The 20697-nt window shown below is 50.7% G+C and overlaps 11 protein-coding genes across 11 annotated transcripts; 4 read left to right on the top strand and 7 right to left on the bottom strand.

Moving 5' to 3' along the window:
• Positions 1-213: 213 nt before the first annotated feature.
• CORC01_03912 (F-box domain-containing protein) lies at positions 214-1425 on the top strand (the record flags this gene model as incomplete). The annotated part of the gene is made up of 1 exon (XM_022615561.1): positions 214-1425. One exon carries the CDS (start codon positions 214-216, stop codon positions 1423-1425), a length of 1212 nt encoding a protein of 403 aa, XP_022477980.1.
• Positions 1426-2162: 737 nt separating this feature from the next.
• On the bottom strand, positions 2163-4227 carry CORC01_03911 (L-ornithine-N5-monooxygenase; the record flags this gene model as incomplete). Its single annotated transcript, XM_022615560.1, has 6 exons — positions 2163-2359; positions 2420-2521; positions 2574-2875; positions 2937-3064; positions 3148-3731; positions 3801-4227. 6 exons carry the CDS (start codon positions 4225-4227, stop codon positions 2163-2165), a joined length of 1740 nt encoding a protein of 579 aa, XP_022477979.1.
• A 1056-nt stretch (positions 4228-5283) lies between these two features.
• On the bottom strand, positions 5284-6353 carry CORC01_03910 (uncharacterized protein; the record flags this gene model as incomplete). The annotated part of the gene is made up of 3 exons (XM_022615559.1): positions 5284-5575; positions 5727-5765; positions 6145-6353. 3 exons carry the CDS (start codon positions 6351-6353, stop codon positions 5284-5286), a joined length of 540 nt encoding a protein of 179 aa, XP_022477978.1.
• A 481-nt stretch (positions 6354-6834) lies between these two features.
• CORC01_03909 (uncharacterized protein) lies at positions 6835-7654 on the bottom strand (the record flags this gene model as incomplete). The annotated part of the gene is made up of 2 exons (XM_022615558.1): positions 6835-7267; positions 7335-7654. Coding segments are annotated over 2 exons (753 nt in total), but the record flags the coding sequence as incomplete, so codon positions are not given.
• Positions 7655-8637: 983 nt separating this feature from the next.
• Positions 8638-9771, bottom strand: CORC01_03908 (CVNH domain-containing protein; the record flags this gene model as incomplete). The annotated part of the gene is made up of 1 exon (XM_022615557.1): positions 8638-9771. The coding sequence occupies one exon, from the start codon at positions 9769-9771 to the stop codon at positions 8638-8640; it is 1134 nt and encodes a 377-aa protein (XP_022477976.1).
• An 884-nt stretch (positions 9772-10655) lies between these two features.
• CORC01_03907 (histidine permease) lies at positions 10656-10871 on the bottom strand (the record flags this gene model as incomplete). The annotated part of the gene is made up of 1 exon (XM_022615556.1): positions 10656-10871. A coding segment is annotated over one exon (216 nt), but the record flags the coding sequence as incomplete, so codon positions are not given.
• A 1281-nt stretch (positions 10872-12152) lies between these two features.
• CORC01_03906 (uncharacterized protein) lies at positions 12153-12646 on the top strand (the record flags this gene model as incomplete). Its single annotated transcript, XM_022615555.1, has 2 exons — positions 12153-12263; positions 12320-12646. Coding segments are annotated over 2 exons (438 nt in total), but the record flags the coding sequence as incomplete, so codon positions are not given.
• A 161-nt stretch (positions 12647-12807) lies between these two features.
• On the bottom strand, positions 12808-14548 carry CORC01_03905 (uncharacterized protein; the record flags this gene model as incomplete). The annotated part of the gene is made up of 3 exons (XM_022615554.1): positions 12808-13124; positions 13201-14056; positions 14117-14548. The coding sequence occupies 3 exons, from the start codon at positions 14546-14548 to the stop codon at positions 12808-12810; spliced, it is 1605 nt and encodes a 534-aa protein (XP_022477973.1).
• A 661-nt stretch (positions 14549-15209) lies between these two features.
• Positions 15210-15859, bottom strand: CORC01_03904 (uncharacterized protein; the record flags this gene model as incomplete). Its single annotated transcript, XM_022615553.1, has 2 exons — positions 15210-15363; positions 15486-15859. Coding segments are annotated over 2 exons (528 nt in total), but the record flags the coding sequence as incomplete, so codon positions are not given.
• A 1859-nt stretch (positions 15860-17718) lies between these two features.
• CORC01_03903 (uncharacterized protein) lies at positions 17719-18201 on the top strand (the record flags this gene model as incomplete). Its single annotated transcript, XM_022615552.1, has 1 exon — positions 17719-18201. The coding sequence occupies one exon, from the start codon at positions 17719-17721 to the stop codon at positions 18199-18201; it is 483 nt and encodes a 160-aa protein (XP_022477971.1).
• Positions 18202-18994: 793 nt separating this feature from the next.
• Positions 18995-20519, top strand: CORC01_03902 (uncharacterized protein; the record flags this gene model as incomplete). Its single annotated transcript, XM_022615551.1, has 2 exons — positions 18995-20297; positions 20356-20519. The coding sequence occupies 2 exons, from the start codon at positions 18995-18997 to the stop codon at positions 20517-20519; spliced, it is 1467 nt and encodes a 488-aa protein (XP_022477970.1).
• Positions 20520-20697: the final 178 nt, after the last annotated feature.

The following is a 20697-nucleotide window of genomic DNA, read 5'->3' as shown; positions in this document are numbered from 1 at the left end:
ACCTACCTGTTCGAGGTCTTTAGCAGCCACTCGGTGGCGGCGTCAACCTCTCATCTTCTCACCCTCAACTTTTCCCCATCACTCGAGAGAAGGCAAAGGCATCAGAGATTGAGGCTCATGAGGGCCTCATAGAAGATGCAGGGAGCCGAAAAAATCTCTCAAGTCCCATCGAAGGGTCTCAAAAGTTCTCAGAAGCGGAAGGAAGCGTCCACTATGAAAGCCAATCCTGACAAAGCCGCTGCAGCCACTGAAGGCTCACCACAACCAACGACGGCAGCGACAGCCGCAGCAGCAGCAGCAGCAGCAGAACCAGAACCAGCCGCTGATCATGCAATCTTCACAGTCATAAACAGTGACGGCACGACTTCCTACTATACAAGCAACGGTGATTTGATCGACGGTGAGATCTCAAGACCCACCGAGGCCACAAAGGAAGTCACCGACAGCGACCGCGTCACAGCAAAGGGCACACTCAATCTACGCTCCAAGAAGACCGAGAGAATGAAGCGAAAGCTTGAGAAGAAGAATGCAAAGTCTTCCGCTCGCCGGGTGACCCAGCTCCTCGACCTTCCAAACGAGACTCTTACAGACATCATCAGCCACATGCTCCCCAGCGAGGTCTATAAGACTGCCCAGACCTGCAAGACGCTCCACGAGCTCATCCAACACAATGAGAAATTACTCTCGCGCAGAATAATTTCTCAGCGGTACCCCATTCTTGCGAAATGCTTCCGGCTCCCAGTCATACTCGATGAGATCGACCCCGAGCTTCACCCGGTCCTCCAGAATAGCGCCAGAATCGAGATGCTCGGCGTCCACCGGCGATACGTACACGTTCCTCAACCCGAGCCCTACATCTTGTGCACCTGCCTCACCTGTGTTCTGCGCTGGCAGGCCTGCTGCGTCATCGTCGACTTTGACAAGTGGCGGCCCAATCTCGACTCGGGAGTCCCCATCACAAACATGCGCCGGGGACAAGATGCAGGATGGAACATGGTATGGAAGGATAGAATCACCGACATCGTCCTCCAAGCAGTCCGCTCCCCGCTCGCCCACGCTCATATGCTCGAAATCCATCTCAACAACACCTGTGCCGCGGTCAAGAGACAGAGCGAGAACAAGGGCAACAAGCGCCGCCACTTCAAAATGTCTAGGGCCGATGTGGAGTCACAGACCGACGCCTTCCTGGAAGGATACGGACAGCCCACTATCGACCTCCCCTACTCGCGGGACAACTACTACATGCTTGAGGCGTACATGCCCGGAAGAACCTGGCTCAAAGACGATGAGAAATGGGTGTACATCCCGCCGGACTTTCACGACCGAGACCTCGACTGGGTGGCGAAGCGATGGGGCCCGGAATGGGGTATCCCAAGCGGTGAGTGGGGGACCTTCAGTGCGAAGTTCGCCAAGGGACCAGCTTAGCAGGCTCTGGAGAACCCTATGGCTTATTACATACTCGAGCCGAGCTATGATCGACGTCACGTCAAGGAGATAGACGGCCCTATGGACTCTATTCCCTGGCAATTCAAATACGTCTACGAATCAGAGACGCATCAGTGGAGGACATCTCTCCTGCCTGTTCCGAAACTTTTGTGAAGGCTTCCTAGCAGGAGATGATGCGTGGCACTTCACTGCGAGATGAGAGATTTGCAGGGGAAAGCGTTGAGCTTTTGACAAACGTGAGCCAGGGGTAGCCGGCAGGGATTGGAATCTCCAAGGAGGCCTCGGGTGTCACATGACTACACACGAAGCTAATGGAAATGAAAATGGTGGTTCTTGCTGAAAAGGAAAATCGGATCAATATACATTTTGTTGTCCTTGCCTCTCCCAAGTTCCTCCTCTTGTCCCTTACACCCCTTTCATCGTGATCCTCCCCGAATGCGCGGCTTCCTACCTCAGGAATCTTGTAATTAATATACAAGCAACAGCCTAGAAGCTCTGTTCAATGCTTCTATTCTGATATTACCCTATTCGATTGCTGCTGTAGGCGCTTACGCCGACAACCACAGCGACGGCACCAGGTAGGACAAGTCATCGCAATGAAAAGCCCGGCAGCTTGTCCAGCCAACCAAGTTACAAAGTCTTGCTCGCAAAAACTCGTCTTGACCCTGCGACACTCGCGCTAGTATAACACGGATTTCTTTCAGGCCTGGCAATCCCTAGGTTCGCTCGGGCCTCTTCGTAAAGACGCAATCCAGCTTTGCCGGCTTGACAATCAGCTGGAACTTGGCCTCTTCCTCGAACGTCTTGCCGTATTCACCAGGAGCGAATTGGAAGTCGTAGTTCCAGAGCGTGTAAGCGATCGTGAGACGGAGAACGTTCCAAGCCAGACGCCTTCCCACGCAGTCATATCGACCTGGAAACACAATCTTCAGCTATGCCATCATTTTCATGGATGGAATGAACAGTCACTTACCGTAGCTGAAGGGCAAGAAGGCCCTGCGGTCGATTATCAACTCTGGACGCGTCGTCCAGCGCTCGGGGATAAATTCGTTGGGAGATCTCCAATACTTGTGGCCTTTCGAGCCCATTAGTTATGGGACATGTTCAAGGCCTATTTCGTAACTTACTCCTATGATAGCAGTGTATAGGAGTGAATAAAGTCACATTTCCAGGGATGTACGTCCCGTCAATGGTCACTCCCTCTGGCGGAGCCGTTCTTGGGCCGTTGATCGGCGCGGGCGCATGCATGCGAAGCGTCTCGGTGATGACGGCCTCGAGCAGCTCGAGCTTATTGAGGTCGGCCACTGCGAACTCTCCCTCCAGGGTCCTGGAGTGTATCGGCGCAATCTCTTCGTAAAGATGCTGACGGAGTTTGGCGTCGCGGGCGATGTAATAAAACGCGTAACCCAGGGTGCAGGAGATTGTGTCTCTGTATTCAGTTGATAAGGGTTGGGGATCTTCAAATGACAAAATGACAGGGAGATACGTACGTTGCGCCGATGAGGATGGCTTGTGAGTCGGTGTACATGATGTTGACGTTGAAGAAGGACTTGGGTTTCTCAGACTTGTAGTCGTCGAGGAAGTACTTCAACATATCATGCGACTCATCAGAGTCGACCTACTCAAATCATCAGCTACGGTTCACGGGGATCCATCAAGGTAGTCTAAACTTGCAGCAATTCTTTCATCAACAAGCCGGACTCCCAAATCCTCAAACTCTTTTTGCATACCTATCCGCGGTAACTTTGCCAGGAAGACGAGCGGCCAAGGCGTCTGCCCCAGTCGAGAGCCCAGCTTGAACGTCGTCTCGATGAGATCCAGCATCCTGTCTTCCCTGCCATCTCTGACGGTGCCGAAGTCGCGTCCGTAACCCACGCGGCCCATGTTGTCAAATGGGATGAGTTTTGCGTAATGCGAGGCGTTGATTGGCTTTCCTTGGACTTCTTCCAGGCGGTTCAGCCAAGTTCGAAGGACGATGCGGGTTTCTTCTTCGTATTTCTCCAGTGCTGGAGAATGGTTAGCAGAGGTCAACTCGATGGTTGGCAGGTCTCGTTGCAGGAAGATCGAGGCTGAGAAGGGCAGGATGATACCTTTACTTCCCAGCGCTTGGTCCCATATTTTGCGTCTGTCGCGGTGTACTTCATTGTGCCAGAGGGAATCCAAGTTTAGTTCACCCCTTGTCACCAAAGCGTCGTAAAATCCAGTGTTGTGTTTGGTACATTTTGTCTGTGGTCCGTGGATTTTGTTGATAGCGTCTAAATTCACAACTGAGATGTCATTCGGGCCTAAAGGTGTAATCATCAGCCTTCGCGGTAACCCCCTATCAATAGTGTGAGAGGAAAAGAGACTCCTACCCACGCGCACAAATTCTCCGTGCTTCTCGTGCATCTCGAGATATTTATCGTGCAACTTTAAATCTCTGTTCAACCACATAACGTAGGGTTTGGCGACTTTGACCGGGAAGGGACCGGGGAATCGACGCAGGGGGTGGAAGAGAAGACGGTAAACCCAGATGCTGGTGAACAGCGCAGCGAGGTAGGAGCTGGATGTCGCGACATGTGCCGTAATACCCTTTGTCAATCCCAAAGTCGAGACCGATTTGACAAACAAAAGCGCCAGTGCCACGCCGTGAACGACCAAGATATTGAAGACCTCCATGCTCCTATGCCCGCGGATGAAGTAGCCCCAGTGAGACAGGAGACCTGCTCCCGCGGCCAGGGCACAGGATAACATTATCCCAGTGCCCAAGTTGGCGTTTAGTGTCGAGGAAAAGTCTTGCATCGTATCTTTTGTTGATGAGTCGCTAGGTTTGGCGGATAGTAGCCATCAACGTCCACATTTGTTGTGTTGGAGACAGGACTAAGACCTTAAGGACTTTGGGGCTTATACTATCCGTCTGAGCTTCCCCCTCGGCTGCCGAGGCCAGGTTACTTTGGTCGCGCAATGTCCAGACCATCTGATACACCAGAAGCATTTCCGTCTTTGGAGACTTTGGGGAATCTCCTGAACATTTCTCATGGGGGAACCCTGTTATTAATCGAAGGATTCGACCGGCGGTCCGTCGGACGCCTGCAATATGTAATGTATCTTGTTCAGACTATGAATGTTGCTAGCCAAGTCAATCCATTGTTCCTGGTCGTTTTAAATCCGGCTTCCCCGCATCTAGTGAACCCCTACGCAGATGCTGCAGAAGTACAGGCGACGGCATAGAATCTGGACCCCGAAAGAACAAAAGAGAGCACGGTCTAGCATCCCAAGCAGCGAGAAGTCATCGGACACGTGGCGAATAGATTCTTGATAGTATTTTCAATGCTCTTCCGTTTACACCTGCTCTCCAGACTAGTACTACATCCACTGTTTCCCCCATAAACGGATGCTGGGCAGATATTTGGCCAGATTTATGTGTTGACCGCCCCGATTCTTCTGGTACATCTTCAGCGGTCGCACATGACCAAGGCTCATACCATAGAACATCATTCTCACACATGATTGACATCGTTAGTTGTGAACAATTTGTGAGCTTCTATGCCAAAGACCTTGGCTATTTGAGTAACATTTGAAGACGCGCTTGGACTAGGTGAAATAACTAAGTAACTTGCCAACGGCCCTTCGGAAAGATCATGGAGGAAAATAATGGCACTCGTAAGAAAAGCCCTCAGTCATCACATGCGAGTGCGGGCGTACAACGGAGCTTGGGCAACAATGACGTATTGTGTTTGGTAAATGTCGATTATTCATCATGAACTGTAAATCCGTGAAACGCCTAAGCCCTCCAAATCAAATCTCCGCCGTGGTATCAAACAATTCTATTGTATCCAAATCATTACATTGCAATCATCATCGTTCGCACCCGGGTCTACCAGCGACCTCTGCGTCCTCCCCAACCTCCTCCCATGCCGCCGCCGTACCCATGTCTGCCGTAGCCGCCGTAGCCGCCGCCGAAGCCGGGGCGAGGGCCGCATGGCCGAGGTCCGCCCAGCATTCCGCCGCCGTGGTGGCCGTGGTGATGGTTCTGCACCATGACCGGGCGGGGGCCGTAGCCGGGCCCACCATAGCATCCACCGTACCCTCTGCGTCTTGATAGGCCGAAGCACATATTGTGTTGGTCGTGAAGGTCGACTTGTAGTAGCTTTTAGTCCACGTTGAAGTCTGGTTTGAAGATTTTGTCGCAAAGGCTTGGTTTTGCGACGTGTAGTGGTTGTTTGATTGTAGTATTGGAGTAGTGTTCGTAAATTTGAAGTAAGCTAACTTATTGTTCTGGTTGTGGCAGACAAACGCACCTGTTCGGGGCATAGGGGTAGAGGGAGAGAAAGGTGTCACTTTATAGGTTATCTGCTTGATACATTCAGCAGCTCGGCGTGGTGCTGCCAGAACCTTCGTGCGTCATTTCGTCCCGTCCGGAGAGGCGCTAAGATGCCAATGCCCCGAGTCAACAAGAGTATAAACGAGCCAACTTGGCTCATGTCGCCATGTCATGAGGGGCCGCGCAAGCGGTCTCCGCACGGAAGACAGCGAAACGCCTAGTCCCACGTCACCGCGAACGCCGCAACCAGCGCTCCCAAGTCGCTAGACGGCACGAGCATCCGAGGCGAAGCCTCCAATAAGGCTCAAGGTCCATCCCAGACAACGTGATTTTGTGGCTGTTGGGTGCTGAGCCACAATGCATTTGGCTGGACCTCGGTCAATGCCAAGCCACACCGAAGCCCCCGTTGAAGAGTCTCAAGGTGCCGCCACATTCCGAGACATTGTGCGGACCCGAGCGCCTTGGTGGAGTGACCAATTGGGGCCGTTGGTCTCCGGCGCAGGAAGGCCGGCATGTGTGGTGCCGCATTTGGTGTGCCAAGTGCACCGAATGGGCTTGGTGTCTTGGCCATCGTCTGTTCTTGGGTTTTCTTCAGCTGCTCCATGTTGAGCAGGCGAGGTTTTGAGTTTTGCTGAGTGAGGTTCGCTTAGAAGTCAGTTGAGTAATGTCGTTCGTTGACTCGTTCGTTGACTCGGTTTTCTTTCCAACGTCATTCTGATGGCTGGAGCAGTTTTGGAGCGAGTGTCCAAGACTCAGCGGGGTAGGTGAGGCGTATGCAAAGCTCAGCTGCATGTTCAAGGTCTTTCAGGGACGTCTCGTTGACAGCTGCAGCTAATATTCATGAACCGGCCCTCAGATGAGTCAGGATGCGGTAAAGGCGATTGAATTCTCTGTGCGGCCTAGGATGTGGCGAAAAGGCGGCTACTCTTCTCAAGCTTGAGGGAAGAAACTGCGCGGAAGGCAAGTAACATAGCATCAAGTCGGAACAAGAGGCATGGTAGCTGGGTTGTCCTTGATCAACTGCCATCGGAAAGAAAAGGTCGCAGAACCAGTTTCAGTACATTCTTCTTTTCTCAACTTCTATTTTATCGCAAGTTTGAGAGATTCACGGTTTCGAAACTTGCAATCCGCTTTGCACACACTGAACAATGCCCACCAACGCGCCGAGTACCAAAAGCAAGATTGCCAACCAGAAAGTGCACCAAAAAAACCCTGTTTCGGCGATCATGCCACCATTGAGACAGTGTACGAGGAGTTGCATCATCGTATGCCTGCTTGAGGACGATCAGACGATTCCTCCAGAAGCTAAACCTCTCAATCCTCCGGGCTTCTGCAGATAGTGTTCCGTCGGCGCCAAGCCTCCAGTCAATGGGCGGGCACGGCTGTTTGGACAGAAGCTTCTGAAACCAAGACCAGCGGCGACGTTGAGTTATACCCAAACCACCAAAATCTGATTCAGGGAAGAGGATTTGCAGTGTCTCCCGAGTCTCCTCAAGGAATCCGACTGGAAACATTGAGCTGAGTGAAAATCGCATCAGCATCTAGTCCTTCTAAAAAGCGTTGAAACGCTAGCGAATCTACTTACCTTCTGTGACATCGGAGGAATGAAACGTGATGAAATAACAACAACTTCATTCCATTCTCTTCTTCAATAAGGAGAAGATGATTTGCTAAATTATCTGTAAACTCAACTTGGACGCCGCCGATTGCAACCAAACTCCAAGCGTGAAATGTCTTGGGCAGACGAACTGCTTTTACATCCAGGCGGGGACCTTCATCCGAGTATTTCGAACTGCAATCTCTCAAGCCCCCGCAGACCCAAACGAAATGATGATGTGGCAAAGCCTCACCTTGCACTGGCCCAAACTTAATTATAAGCACGTCACGTAAGACTAGGTTGATCGTTCAATTGTCTCTTGCGCTTTTCAATTTGGTCGTTCTACATATTTTCTCTCGAAATAGACAGAAATGTCGCCTTTTGTGACTGAATCTGTAGTCGACCAGTAGAGAATGAATGTCTTGAGTTGCTCCGAGTCCTTGAATGCCATGTAAAGGCCATGTAAAGATCATCGTTGTATCCAGCAATCACGCCCCATTGGCGATAGCAGTATCCAAGGTGGGCGGATTGACTACAAGGTGCGCAAGCTGGCAACCTTCTAGAGCGAACGGAATTATCAGGTTTCGGCAGACTGCATAGAAATGCAGCAAGGTCTCGATATCTCAGACAACGCATGCAACCACTATTATTGCAATTTTTAAAAGTTTCCTTAAATCTCCTTGCGTCGCAAAAATGGCACCGCTAATTTTAGGTAGTAATACTCCATAATATATACCTTTGTTTTGCAAAGATCATTCTCGGTGAACCAATCTGAAGGCTCTTTTTGGGACAGCGAGAGCTCTAACGCAGGGGCTTGGACGAGTCGAGAGGATACAGAATCGGATGCCGGCATGACATCAAGGAATCAGGAGCATCAGATTCGCAGCAATCTTGATGCTATGCCGCAAACTATCCGTGGTTCATACCCTCATATAGGCGAAGAGTAACAAGCACTAGATTTGGAGGCGTGAAGCATTCTGGATTTTGTGTTGAAGACAGCAAATATGGGCTCGAGGATATTTGACCAAAAAGATGATTTTAGCTGGCGACATTAGCACAGGTCAGTAAAACCTCAACGGAGTAGTAAGTCAAGTCAAATATCGCAACAATTTGAAGCAGCAGACCGTCAAAAGTTCTCACGCATCACACTCACCCTCATACAAAGTCAAAGAAAGAGCACAGGTGACGCAACGGCAATGTCATTTCAAGGCCGTAGAGTCACATTCTCAATTTTGAGTATCGCTAGAGTAAAACTTCAATCCGCTTTTTATGCTCATCTCATCGTAACCGTTCAGACAAGGAACAGGGTTCCGTTGTTGTTTCCTATTCTCTCATCCAAGTTCACAGAGCTGCGCACCCACTGTCCGTTGCGGGACAGCTCGGCTTCGAGAACCTGGCCACCCTGGACCAGGCGCGCATCCCGCGCCGAGGCGCCAAAGTTGCCGCCGGAGCTTCCGCCGCGGCCGGGGATCTGGAGGACCTGGCCAGGCCAAATCTGGTCCGGGTTGGGGATGTTGTTGTGTCTCGCAATCTCCTCGAATCCGACGTTGAATCTCGCGGCGATGTTGCGGAGGGTGTCGCCCTGCTGGACAGTCACGGAAGAGTCTCCGCCGCCGCCACCTCCAGAAGACCAGCGGAAGCTGCCTTGGTCGTTCTCGAGAATTCTATTCAGGCTGATGGTGCTGCTCTGCCACTCGCCATCGCGACGCTTGCATGACGCGTGGAGGTTATACTCTCCGTGCGCGTCGAGACGGATGTCTCTAGATGAGCCGGTGAACCCACCGCCATAGTTTCCACTGCGAGGCTTGTCATCGCCGTGGTGATCGCCGTGGTGGCCGCCATGATGGTGCTCCTTGGGAGGGGAGTGCGGGCGGTCGTGTTCGTGCTTCTTCTCCTCGTCCCGCTTGTCCTTCCAGTCAGACACGCCATCTTGCAGCTTGTGTCCGGCAAAGGCTCCCGCGACGGCACCGATGAAAGTGCTAGTCTTGCTGTGACCGAAATTACCGCCAACCTTGTGACCGCCGAAAGCGCCGGCAGCACCGCCGGCGAGAGCACCCGTCAGGCCACGCTCACCATCCTCGCCCTCTGGACCGCCGGATCCGGGCGGGCCGTCATTACGGTAGCCCTGGTTGCCGTAGTTGTCTTGGTTCTGGTAGGGAGGGGGTCCAGATTGGTACTGAGATTGGCCGTAGCCCTGTTGTTGCCCGTAACCCTGCTGGCCGTGTCCTTGCTGCTGGCCGAACTGTGGCTGGCCTTGAGAATAGTATGAGCCGGCCTCGCCAGAAGGAGGGCGGTCTTGTTGGTAGCCGCCCTGCTGATGGCCTCCTTGCTGCTGGAAGCCTCCTTGCTGGTAACCACCTTGCTGGTAGCCACCTTGTTGGTATCCACCCTGCTGGTGGCCACCGTTGTTGTCGTAGTAACTCATGATGATGGGTTTTGGTACAAAAGTACAGTTCGAACTTGGATGCTAGGTCAATGGAGAGAGATGTCTTAGAGCAAGCTACTGCAAGATCTAGACTCAAGATGCGGGGAAACGGAGGTTATATAAGCTTCCTTGAGCCTCCAACAATGGGGTCAACGAAGCCTGTGATACCTAAGAATATTTACACCGCCGCCATGGTGGGGTGAGGCTTATGAAAGTATCGACTCAGAATGTCCGCGCGTATTCTCTCTTTCGGTCCAATCGGGAACACCGCGTCAAGGTTCACGGCCCACCGCGCAGACACAGCCCCGGGAGTCGGCACGGCTTTTGGTATGTAAACGGACACGTTAAAGTCTGGGCACTCTCGGGCCCCTGCCACGTAGCTTGTTCTGATGTTTCTGAAAGCTTCTGACCCGGGCCAAACAGAGCCAAACAGAAACACGGCGGGACCATCAGAAGCCAGACGAGACCCGCCACAGAGCCCCTGGCGGTCCGTCAGGCCCCTAGCCCCCTCAACAGCGCCACGATGAACCCTTCAGCCCGAAATGATGGGACCCTATTGCCCCCCCGAGGACCCCTCCCCGCACAGTGGCTGGAGAGAAATGGCGTCAGAGGCCTTGAAAGGTAAGATCCGAAGTTGTTCGTGGCGGGCCAGCCGAAGCAACGTGGCAATGGGAAGCCACCGCAGTCATCGGCATGCAATGTTCGGTATGCATATGTCTGCATTCGTATCCAGCAGTATCCAGGAGGGCCAGTGTAGCTATGTAAGTATGCATCAATCGTCCGAGTGCGAGTCCGACTTTCGGACCTCAAGAGCCAGGAACTGCGTTATCCGCTTATCGTACAACATGCTTCATGTACAGTAATCGTACACAAAAAGTTGTGAACTAAACCCGGGAGCTCCGGGATGCCCGACCGAGTTTCAAGCCGACCCTCACTATCTGCGCTAACCGTCTGCGGAGTCCCACCTCATTCCCGTCACCCGCCATCGCCGCTTCGTGTGCTTCGACTACCGGGTGGATCCGAACCAGATCGGCGTGCTCCGGTGTAATGAATCGAGTGCACTTGAGGATCTTCCAGCCGCAGAACAAACAGATTGCGAGGCATCACATGGTTTAGTTGCTGGGTGATATTCTAATATTTCATAGACCTCGTAAGAGGATGGCATAGCCATAGAATATCTCCACCACCAAGAGCCATTTCAAAGCAATCCAGGTACCTTGGGTCTGGAGATACACACAGTATGTAAGGTCGGATCTGCTCAAGTTCTGGGCTTTCAAAGCTCCATGACGGTAGAAGAATAGAAAGTTGGTGCAAATCATGATATAAGTTACCAGAGTTACGCCAGTGATGAGGCAAGTGAGCCTTTCAAGTGAGCTCATGACAATGCACACGAGCATAATGAGGTGGAAGTCAAGCACTCAGCTTGCCAAGTCAAGACTTTTACAGAGCTACTGATCAGTTTGAGAAACGAAAGACTGTCAAAGGCGAGTGCAACGAGCAGGTAGCGAAATGGAACACCCTGCTTAGTGTTTTGTGAGGAACCTGGGAGCGACACCGTTCAACGCCAATTCGTAAAGAGTGTGAGAGGAGCAGTATATCTAGGCATTTCCAGCCGAGCAGATTCTCAAGTGTGAAGCGTTAAACAGGTGCGGCGGGACACCGACATTCATGTTCTTCATAGCAATGACGAAGATGAGGCTGCTTCGGTGCCCGTCTCGCCTGAGCTCAGCTTATCCGAAAGAGTCGGGACGTTGGCTGGAACATCACCAATGAAGAAGATCCCGAAAATCCAAAACACAGATTTGAAAGCTGGTTTCATGATAGCTCGGGGCCGCTGCACTTCACCAGCGACAGTGGCCAAGTATTCGGGGCCGACGAAGGTGAAGGCAGCTTGCCGTAGCGCAGCACGGAACCCATAGATACGGCCTGGGATGCCAGGATCAATATGTTCGACGAATAGGTTCTGAATTATGAATAAGTCAGGTGCAGCTCAAGGATGAAAGACACGAACGAGAGAATCTGAGGCGTCCTACTGGCTTAGGGCCCGCAACCTATCCTACCAGTCTTGCATCCATGCTCACGCACGCAGTCTTCGTGTCCCCAAAAATGTCACCCGCAGGCGGATCAAATCGGGGTTCCGATAGAAGAAAGCTATTAAGACGTTCGACAAATGCGTAAGTGAACATCCTTTGACCAATATCCTTCAACAGCGGGTGATCCCTGACCATGTGTCAGTAGCATGAGTTGTCACTGAAATAAAATAAAAATGCTACGGCGAAGAGCCGTGCGCAAATTGCTAACGGCATCTCATCAATTATGAATACTCGGAGGGAACAAACCCACATGATCTCATCAGATAGGTATGCATTTAAACTGTGAATCAGTCTCTAGAGGCAGTCTGGGACGGCCAAGGCGTGGTTCGGAGCATTAATCGACGCCAGAGAGCAAGCGGTCGCACGTTGCTGCATTTGGATCCGACAATGAGGATAGCAATGAGCATACCAACCGTCCTCTCTATTGCTTTAATTAACCAATCCAAGAACTTCAGATTGTCAGTGCCTTTGATATAGGTCGCCTCACACGCATGACTCGTCTAAGTGTGTGTCCACAAGCCCTTTCAGTTTACCTTTTACGACCATCAAGAATACCCATCAGAATAGGCGCAACTGGATTAAGTGAAGAACTGAGGCTTGAAAAAGGTATCGGCATCTCTTTTAATGGTTTTATTCAAATCGTGGAACAGATAGGGGACGAAGATGATCTACCGTTCTCAATATTAGATTCAGGGCAGTTTTTAGAAATAAGGGCATTGAGACTGGCTACTGACTCATCCGATGAAGACCTCAGAAACTATTATTCAAGCCTTCAACTTTGAGCTTTGCTCATAAACAATGCCTCGTAAGAGCCTTATTAGATTAGATTTTTAATATTGTTTTGTTCCACATTATCACTCAATGCCATTTCTTACATTAAAGTACAAAGACCATTACTCGTTACAGGTTTGAGCCACAAACACATGCTCATCTACATAGTCAGCTACCATCCCGTGTGATAGTATCCATCCCAGCTTTGATGATGCTGGACGTGGGGCTGTTGCATGTTAACTGGCTGGTACACAGGGCTGTGCTGGTATCCAGAGTTCTGCTGCCACATCGGAGTTTGAACCTGTCCAGGAGTCGCCGGCGACGATAATGACGTAGATATAGACATTGTTGACATGGTTGAGGTATGCTTCATGTCGTACATGGAGCCTCTGTCGAGAAGAGGAACTCCCATGGTCTGGTCTGGCTGCGTAACATGTGTCGCATGGTAATCGGCAGGCATATGGCCTGACAAGCCCTCTTCTAGGCCGACTGAGACATCCATCAGTATTGTACGTGCAAAATCGCTATTCTGTTTTTTTTTTTTTTGTGGGCGAAATTGACTTACAGATCAAGATGTAGAGCAGCTCAGCGACGATTGGTACCCACGTTGCCAGCGCAAGAACTTGCCCAAAGGTCCACTTGTCATTCTTGTCGATGCCATCAGCAGCATTAATAATTTTCTGGCGGAAGTGAGTGAAGTAGCCCAAGATCCCCCACATGACCAACAAGTTGATCCAAGCAACTAGCATTCGCCAGGAAGATCTCCATCTCTTGACCCACGGCTTGTCGACCATGCCGGGAATCTTGAACCCAGTAGTGACAAAGAGCGTAAGGAGAAGCCATATCATTGGCAGGGCAATGACCAAGAACTGAGTGGCCTTGACGACGGGCCAGTACTGCGAGCCGCGCTGATCGCAGTCAAAATTCCTGTGTCCACTCTTTCGTTGGTTGTAGTCTATCTCGGCCCTTGGCGCTAAATAAACGACTGTTGCACTCAATCCCCAGAGAAGAGCAAGGACAGAGCGATGAAGCCATTTGCGATGGCCATCATGCTTGGCCAGGGCGTAGAGCAACATGACTGGAAACACAGAGAAGTTGGATGCGATAAGTGCCAATGCTTGCTCGTAAATCGCATCCGCCGATGGCAGGTCAGGATTGATCTCTGATCTCTCCTTGACGTCTGCTGCGGCTGAGTAGACGGAGGCTCCGAGCATGGCCATGGAAATCAGCATTGAGCCGCTAAGGAACATGTCAAGGGATCCACGGAACGAGTCGAGAATGCGGCCACTAAACCCTTGTTTCTGCTTTGGCCGTGTCTTTTCGTAAATATTCTTGTTGAAGTGACGACGCAGTTGGTGGATAGTAAATGCAAGGAGGTACATTGTTGCTAGGATGCCTTCGAGGTAGTAAGACACCACGACCTGAGATTTGTCAGTTATCATCAGTGCCGTGACCTGGTCGGCAACTTGAAGATTTCTTACCCCAATACCGCAAAGATCTTGGCTTCCTGTGTATCCGACGGCCTTGCAGAATTCGGCCTCGCAATGCGCCTTCGGACCCCACAAAACAGTTTCGTTGAATCGAGTGCTGAAAAGGTAGTAATCTGGATCGCTCGAGTTTGCTGGGTATGGTGTATGGTACATATTGTAAGCGAACCAGTATGATACATCAGAGTATGTCGTTTCGTATCCCTTCGGCATGGCTGTAGAGTACAATCTCATTGACAACTGGACACTCATTCCTCGAGTCGATTTTGGATCCCAGGTGTCCGGTTGGAGCATCGCAGCTAGCCATTGGCCCCAGTTTGTGCAATTGCGATTGAAATCCAGTTGCTCCCATGTCAGGTTCCCCGAGCCTTTGACCTCAGTGCCTGGAACCCAAAGGTCCATGGACTCGGTATCGTAGGAACTCATGGCGGAGTAGGTGTGGCGTATCTTCCACCTGCTCAAGATATCTCTTCACAGGAGCCGAACTTATTTTACAAGACGATGTGCGTTCAAATGGTGGACAAGCATCTGTTGATGGCGCGGGGCACAGAGACATTCTTAAGGCTGGCATGCCAGCTTGCTCAGGATCTAGGTCCAGCATTGCTCTCCCCATCCCGCGGCAATAATCCCCGTTTAACAGCCGCACTCTGTCTTTATCGTGGGCGTCTGGGAATTGCTCTCAAAATGGATCGGCTAGACGCAGCTGAGCGCCAGGGCTGACGGCTAAGACAGATAAAGAGCGAATCATCGCAATCAAAATCCTGCGGTCATTGACTAGCGTCAGCCACCATCCCAAAAGTGATTTACGAGCTGCCGCTCGTAGCCTGTTTCTAATAAGGCTGACCATTCACAGCATTTTCAGACCGCCATCTCGCTTCCGAAATATCCGCTAACGGGGGTTGGGCAGAAACTAGACGTTGGGGGCCGGGGGGGATTTCATTGTTGCCTTCAACTTGATTTCGGTTTCTAATCGGGGCCGCTCTTTGGAGTCGCCCTGGTCAAAGGTGGGTCTGCATTGCACGTTATGACAGTTGTATTGAGCGCGCATACATCTATCTATCGATGGGTATGACTTTCAACTTCTTCGTTAATCGCGATGCTGTGTTCGTACGTGTCTTTGCCAGTTGTATTTCCTCTTGATGCCAATACCTTTCTCCTGGGAGTATTTGCATCCCGCGATAGGGCAAAAATAGGGCCCAACGTCTGAATGCCTCTCGTTGCGATGACGATCAAGGTCTTTGCTGTATCGGAAAGCCCAAGAGCAGTCTTCCACTGGGCACTTGAACGGCTTTCTGTGCTTAACCTTACACCGGCTGCACAGACAGTTAAATACCGTACCCTTCATCATTTGGAAACGACTCACTTCAGATCGCATCGCCTGGCGTAGACACTTCCACAGTCGGCACATCGCAGCATGCTTGGCTGTATGCCGCCAATTCTCGGAACAGAGCGCGCGGGAATCTGTTCTCCCGAGCTTGTCTGGCTGCCATGCTCGTGGTCTTCTTGTTGCAGTAAGGACGGGCTAGGGGCAAGTGCCCCATACTGTTGAATTGAACTTGGCTCATTGTTGCTCTGCTCCCCATCCTGCTCAACAGGCTGGGGAAGACTTGACGAATTACCCCAGTCATAGTCACCCAGCGGCCCGCCACTTCCGGTCTTTACCCACGACGGATCAACGGTCTCAAAGCGATTTCGATGATGTTCTTTTTGTTGACCGGTCGAGCCACGTGAGGTCGAACTAGATATGTAAACGGACTGCCAAACTTAGAGGAGGAGTGTTGAGCCTGTTGAGAAAATCCGATGGCAAGAGCAGAGGTCGTATGGCCAAGACGAGAGAATCAGAAAAGGAGGAAGAAACGGTCGACAAAGAGCACCTTGCTTGCTGTAAGGAACGAGTGGCTTAGCACCACCGTGCCGGCCGTGAAAAGAGGAAGTTGAATCCTTGAATTTCTCAAGGGAGTACGCTCTTTTTATGGTCAACTGCCCGCCCGGAAAGTTCAAGCCGATGGCGATTAAGTAATACCACGCGATCCAAGTGATTGGCCACACGAGCTTGTAGGCCTCAACTTAAATTTAGGCACCATACCTCAGTATTCTGTATCCCGAAGGTATACGCGGTCGTAGCTTCATCTGATCATCAGCACTGAGCCACCAGAAATCAGGCCATGTTAGCACCCTAGCTTATGATAGTTTTTGAAGCCACAGTAAATATGGTTCAATCATACAGCAAACTTGACTTGTGCTTCCCTCTAATCATGCATTAGAATTGTCCAGCCCCCAGGGAGAAGCCTTGTATACAAAGTACCTTACTAAAGTAACAATCATCTCAATTTCACCAACCCTCAAGTATGAAAGGCATGGCCATTGCTGTCTTGATGGGCCCCAGAGACTCCGAAAGGCAAAACTACGATGCCATGAGCCGCTGTCAGCCAAAAAGCAAAGGCTCAATAGGAGACAATGGTAGCTTGCCCGAAACATTGCCAGGCCGTCATCGCCAAACTGAGAGTCGTGAGGCTATGCCGATAAGATATACGACTTGCACCCGGTATCATGAGAATCGACGCCATCACGAGCGGCAACGCAAGTAGCCACCGACTAGCAACGAGTCAAAGCCTCACAAGCGACGCCATGCAGCCAATATCTGCCCATGGTTGTGTGGGCAGACTCTCGAGGCAGACTGGAGAATGTTATCAATTTGTTCAATTTAACTGAGGCTTACATGCGGCCATCCCTTAGCTCCAAGGGGCTAAATGTCAGGCGATGTGGCGTGCCGGTCCATTTAGACACTTGTCTCACTTGCAAGACGCTAAACTATCCTCCATCACGGGCTCAATCTTGTCGTCACAACATAAGTACTTTATTCTGCATTTGACATGTGCTGCAATTAAGGTCAGGGCTCTAATTGAGATGCATGGTCCATGCATTGCAGTTGGGCAACAGATATCAATAGTTTGATGGCTAGATCAGACAATTTTGCGCGCAATCCAAAAGGACGCATGAAGATATGGAAGCTCTCAACAAAGACACATGCAATCGTGGGCTGCTCTTCCCCTACAAGAAATGACAGCTTTCAGGCAAGATGACAGAGTTATCTGAAAGAAGCAGCGGAGAATTTCACGTGTCTTAAAGATACTCCCTTTGGCCAACTCTCAACTGCGATGGGAAGTCTTAATGAAAGCCAAGATGGAAAAATTGGGTTATTCCAATGTCAAACAATTACATCAAGCTACAGCAATGGCGAACAAAGTATGTGGACATCTGATTTCTCTTGTCACTGAATTCTGGCTGCTTTTAGGCATCTCTTGCTTCAAGAAGATCATAAAGCTTTCATAAAGCTTTGTCCTGCAGCAAGATGACACAAAGCAGCCGTATCTGCACAGTTTGGTTCTTACTAGGGGCACTGATTACACTCAACCACCTGTATTAAGATTCCTGATACAACTGTCCAGGATTTTCATAATTGCGGCCGTTTTCTGCGTCAGACCTCTCTACCTCTTTGATCCCAAAAAGTCTTTTCTACAGAGGTTACATGTACTGACGCCGCCGTGATCCTCGCCTGGAATTCAGGCACTCACAACATTTGGGACATGTTGAAAATGCCTCCCCATGCCGACCATTGCGCAGCCACTGTTGAATACGCTGAGCGCGTCTTCCAACACCTAGAAGACAATCGTCCGTCCAATACACCTACCGACTTCTCAGGCGCCCACCCAGAGAATCCCAAGACCGTCAAGTCAAAGACCCAAAACCTCAAGTCCCAACTCAATGGAAGCAACACGTTTGCCTTTGCTGATATCTACACGCACTCCGCAAGTGGTAAGTTTCCTCTCAAACGCACTGGATCTTTTGGAAACGGCCGTGTGAAGGAGCTCGTGGCTGCCTACGAAGCTCGTTCTCACCATACCGAGGAGCTAGCCAAGGAAGCTACGCGGCGTAAGCGTGAGCTCGCTGCTTTCATCCATGGGACTCCCGAAGAGACCTCCACGGAAGATTCTGAAGGGACTGAAACTACCGCTTTCAGTGATATTGAAGAGGATGGGAAGGAATGGGTCAAGGTTTTCGATGCAGACTTGGACTAGAGAGCTGATCTAACACCTTCACCCAGAAAGTGCAATAGACTGAGACTTCTGGAATTCCAGTTATTTGATTGTTGTCTGTTTTTTCAGAATGAGTGAATCCCTTCTTACCTCCTTCGTCACAATTAGGACAAACTTGTCCCAAGAAGACTTGCCTGAAAGCCATTCGGTCTGGTACTTACTTCCGACAGGGTGTTTCACACTGCAAACTGAGACTTATCTCAGCGGCGTTTCTAATCAATGTCCAGCTATAAACTGTGGATGGTGTTTGTGGATATCTAGTACACTGGTGAGTGATAGTTTAGGCATGAATCTTGATTTTTGACTTACACGATTGAAGAAGATATCTTCAAGGTCACTAAGGCGGCGAAAGGCATGGACCTGGCATTCTCAGACAGGAAGAATTTGTTCCATCGGGTCACAGCAAGATATTTGATAGCTCAACTTTAGCTTGCCCATCTATATTGTGTCTCTGTTCTGATCCTGAGGCTGCCATCTGGTTTGAGACGACCACATACAAAGCTTTTACAGGTGATGTTACCAGCCACCATGGCTGCTCAAAGCACTTTGTAGCACAGTGTAGGCACCATTATCTTTATTACGCTGTTTCTCCAGAACAGCCGCCTGTCTCACACTCTCATGTCGCCGTACTGGAGCTTCCAATGGCTTCTGGGGGACTCCTTTGCTGATCCCGCTCACATAGAAAAAGCAGTCGACCATCCGCAGCTTTTTCGAAAGCGGCCAATCGACCAGTCGGTTTTGCAAGACGCTTGACTTTGATACCATGCCACCCATCATGACGCAACCCAATGACGACAATGACGATGACGATTATATCTTTCCTGATGTTCCCAAACCCCCCAACGAAGGATACAATCATTCCCTCACGGTCACCAAAAGTCCGACTTCTCCAGTGTCCTCGGGTTGGACGGTTCTTGAGGACCCCGACGGCTCATTCGATGCTATATCAGAACCCAAAGATGATGAAGAATCTTCCGCCCAGTCTCTATGCGCTTCGAACAACACCACACCCGAGCCGAAGGGAAAGTTGCCGTTGCCCACACCTTCCACCAAGGTCACCATACCAGGACCAGCCACAACATCGCAACCTACCTACAACAACAAACCCAAACAATCTCCCCTTGTTTTTGCTCCATCCCAGCTTCCGCCGATCTCCAGGCTGAGGCCCCTAGAGCAATTCTCAGAGCAGGACTTTAACGGTGGCACAACGGAGTCTCTGGGAGCCGGCCCCTCGCAAGGAAACCTGAAGAAGGATGGCTTGAATCCGACTGGTAGTCTTCGTGGAGAGGTTCTTCGCTCCGAACGCCTTTCCCAGCAGGACAAAGCTCATGAGCAGTACTATCGACAGCTGCTACGATCCCGGGCAGTCCAGTCCAATTACCGTGCCCGCGACCTCGAAGACCGTGCCGGCAAGGCCCCGGATGCCGATTGGCGCTGGTGCGGCTTCCCCGAGTGCCAGAATGACGCCTGCCGGTATGGCAATCAAAAGCAGGACACCCAGGCTATCGTGGCTGCTCGAGATCTAGGCAGAGACTGCGACATTCTGAAAGATTTTCTCGATACCTTTCGGTCTCAGACCTGGAGTTACTACACTGAGGTCCATTGTCGGGTGTCTTTTGCCACTTCCCCTCCAGTCATGCGTGCCGTTGCCCACTACCTAACTCACTTGGCTAATCAGCAGGACGATACGATGGAGATGTTGTTCGCTGTGCACTATAGTCAAGCAACGGCACGGTTCGTTGTAATGAGCAATGGGTTCACTGGAATGGACGAGCGACAATTAGAGAGAATCCACATCAAGGAGATGGACTCTGATGTCGACGATCAAGATTCCATTCCCACACCGAGAGTTATCCTTCAGTTCATTATGCGACTCGAGGCGTGGAGGCAGAGGCAGATCAAGGAAGGATACCCCTGGGACTGGCCTTTATCGGACGCTCTCAAGATGTACAAGATCATACTTGAGACCTATCGACAAACAGACGGCCGGGGCTATTCGCTTCTAAAGGATGTGGACAAGAAAGCCCAGGATAAAGCTTGGTTGCTCTGGTGGGATCGCCACCGCCCCTGGACCAGCTGTAAGGTTGCCTTTCTTTCCGTTCTTGAAAATACTGACACGTCGGCCAGAATTAATAGCATGGAAGGGGATTTTGGAGGGAATTCTGTTTTTGATGCTTGGAGTTATGAGGGTGTGGGACAGTACAAGCCGCATTGGTGGCCCAATAGGCCAAGAGCACCTGGAGTGGACGCATCTCTACAGCATTGAATCAGTTTGGGATATTAGACATTGCTTAGTATGATTTGCTTTTTGGCCGATACATTGAGTGTCGTTGTGCAGTTTTCATAGATCGAGCTGCAACATAGACGAATTATGTCAAGAGACAAACGAGTCTGCTGATACACCCAGCTTCCAACCTGACTATCAACGGGCTACATAAAGTTTGTGATGTTACTTGTTTTTGCCTTTGTACACATACC

This window comes from Colletotrichum orchidophilum, assembly GCF_001831195.1.
Source record: "Colletotrichum orchidophilum strain IMI 309357 chromosome Unknown Scaffold_24.1, whole genome shotgun sequence".
Lineage (NCBI taxonomy): Eukaryota > Fungi > Ascomycota > Sordariomycetes > Glomerellales > Glomerellaceae > Colletotrichum > Colletotrichum orchidophilum.
The sequence above is the reverse complement of the archived record's forward strand: the minus strand, read 5'-3'. Positions and strand labels throughout refer to the sequence as shown.